The 2,457-nt window shown below is 34.3% G+C and overlaps 1 protein-coding gene across 1 annotated transcript; it reads right to left on the reverse strand.

The window, feature by feature from the left end:
- Positions 1-324: 324 nt before the first annotated feature.
- On the reverse strand, positions 325-2,126 carry LOC107865436 (flavonol synthase/flavanone 3-hydroxylase-like). Its single transcript, XM_047408281.1, has 6 exons — positions 1,917-2,126; positions 1,701-1,828; positions 1,133-1,253; positions 948-1,043; positions 614-620; positions 325-491 (listed from the first exon to the last, which is right to left on the reverse strand). Exons 1-6 carry the CDS (start codon positions 2,124-2,126, stop codon positions 325-327), a joined length of 729 nt encoding a protein of 242 aa, XP_047264237.1.
- Positions 2,127-2,457: the final 331 nt, after the last annotated feature.

Raw genomic sequence — 2,457 nt, forward strand, 5'->3', positions numbered from 1 at the left:
ACGTTCTTTACTTTCTTAAAGAAAAATCAAAGTAGAAACTTCATTGAATCATGAAAAAAATACAGAGTAACAATAATGTACCAGATATGCCACAACTAGGCAGTTCGGTGGGAGCAGGAGACCACAAAAGAAAGATTAACTAAGCAATGACTCAAGAAATAGCATATAGTTATTGCTTGACATCATAATTATATGCCTCAATTATGCATATATCATGTTGCATAAGGAAACAAGTCTAGAGAAATTTGTGTCAGTAAGGGGATATTTGTAATGAAATTTGTCCCTAAAAGGTTCTTAAAACATGTCCATTTGATTAGCAATTAGTTAAGGTTGAAGCTTGTATGCATCTAGTGTCTTCTGTGAATCCTTTTGCACAAAGTCATCAAGAAACTCCTTAAATTTGAATGCCCAAAAACGTGCAGGGCTGTCACCATTTACAGGAGCCTTCATTGGCTCCACTATGTAATCTCCAGGAGGAGCAACAAACGTACCTATGGATGTTTAACCAGTTTCTGAATTCGTAACTGCACGGTGTTTGCGAGCTACTAGATTATTGTTGCTGATAATCAACATTTAAATATGTTAGCATCAAACAATAGGAACCGAAAATTACAAGTTACCTGCTGTTTTTACTATATTATAAGCTAATGTTTAGCATAAAGATTGACTTGTAATTCTTTTACAAGTGATCTGATTAATTGTGTATATATATTCTACACAAGTACATAAACTTAAAACTCTCGTCCATATATTTTTTTGCACAATGCTGGATTAAGCCACAAGGCAGGAGATGTGTGTATATGTATTATGTTCAACTTAATTGGTATTAAATTCATTCTTTTTAAAATTTGTGCTCATCCTTGGTAATCAGTGAGCGTAACAATGCTCAATACTCACTGGTTTAAAATTTCGAGTACTCTGCATATTGGCACAAATAATAAAAATACCTGCAGCTGGTAACCAAGGATGACAACAAATGCATAGGGAAGAGAATGAACCCCAATCCAGTGACCATCTTTAAGAATCTCTAGTCCATAAACTTGCTGTTGAATGAAAGTAACGATGTTAGGGTCGCAATGAGGAGGCACACCCATGGCTGATTTGGGTCTGGACAAGGCGGGTAATGGTTTACCATCAGGGCTTGGCTTTTGCACAACTCTTTCCCCAATTCTACTCCCAGTCCTGTACCTATCAGCTCCAACATCCTCATACTCAACTTCCTTGTTTCAGTTGAATATGTTTCCACTAGCTCCCTATACAGTTATTGAGGATTTATGTAGACCATCACAATTTTTTTGGAACTAAAAAACAGCTGTCGTTATGGAAAAAAAAATTGCCTCATTTTTTTATCTGTAAACTCTTCAATCTTAATGTTCACTTTTTATATTTTTTAATGACATGTTTTTTGCTCAATTGACATGACATGCTGCAGATTACTGCAAGATGATAAGACTGCTTTTCAAAATGTTAAATAGTAGTAGTAAGTTTATGTGTGAAAAATGTTTTGGTTTTCCTTCTACTCTGTGTATAGTCAAACTAAACAAGGCATGTCATTGTTATGGTGTGTATTTTACCTATATCTAGCTGGATTTTCAAGCCAATGTTGTGTCTGTTCTTTGATGGAAAACACAGGCTGTATGAGAAGATCTTTTCAGGAATGAACCTCCTCGTTAGTGTTATTGGTATTCCCACTTACATACAGTTTGCAGGTCTTACTTGAACCCCCTGAACATAACTCCTCCTTCTCCTCGACAGACATGTCGAATAACTCCTTGAATAAATCCATCAGATCATCCATCAGCTTCTCAAATACTCCGTGGTTTATAATCTGTTCACAATTGAAGCCACAATGTTCATTAGCCACCATTCATTAGTATAAAGTGAAAAAAAAGTGATTTTATAGAAACTTTACGAACCTGAAATATACCAAATTCTTGACTAGCATTGAGTAATTCTTGGACTAAACCAGCATGATTAATGGTGCTTGACGATGCTTTTGCTAGATCGATCACTGGGATACTGCTAGCAATTGAGACATGTTCACTAGGTCTTTTACTAGGTGGCATTACATAATTTTCAGTCAGGGTGTCAACGTTTTTAGCCCAGCTTGAAACAAGATTTTCCATTTGATCTCAATATTATGTTGACATTACACTAGGAAAATGCTCTATGTATAAAGGTGAGTCTCAAATTAATTCACCATAGCAGTACAATTGCACAGTCATTTTTAATTTGTTACGTCAAAGTAACTAAATTATGAGTAAATTGTTTAGAAACTAATCCCGCCGATTTAAAATAAATCAATTTTATTTTTCGGTGTGACACAACCGTTAAAAAAGTTAATTAATGATATTAATTAAGCGATAGACTTTTATAAAGCTAGAGATAGTTAAAAAGACTCAATAAAGGTAAGATTTATTTTGAAAAAATTAATTAATATATCATTGGAATTATAAA

Source organism: Capsicum annuum, chromosome 3 (assembly GCF_002878395.1).
Source record: "Capsicum annuum cultivar UCD-10X-F1 chromosome 3, UCD10Xv1.1, whole genome shotgun sequence".
Classification (NCBI taxonomy): domain Eukaryota; kingdom Viridiplantae; phylum Streptophyta; class Magnoliopsida; order Solanales; family Solanaceae; genus Capsicum; species Capsicum annuum.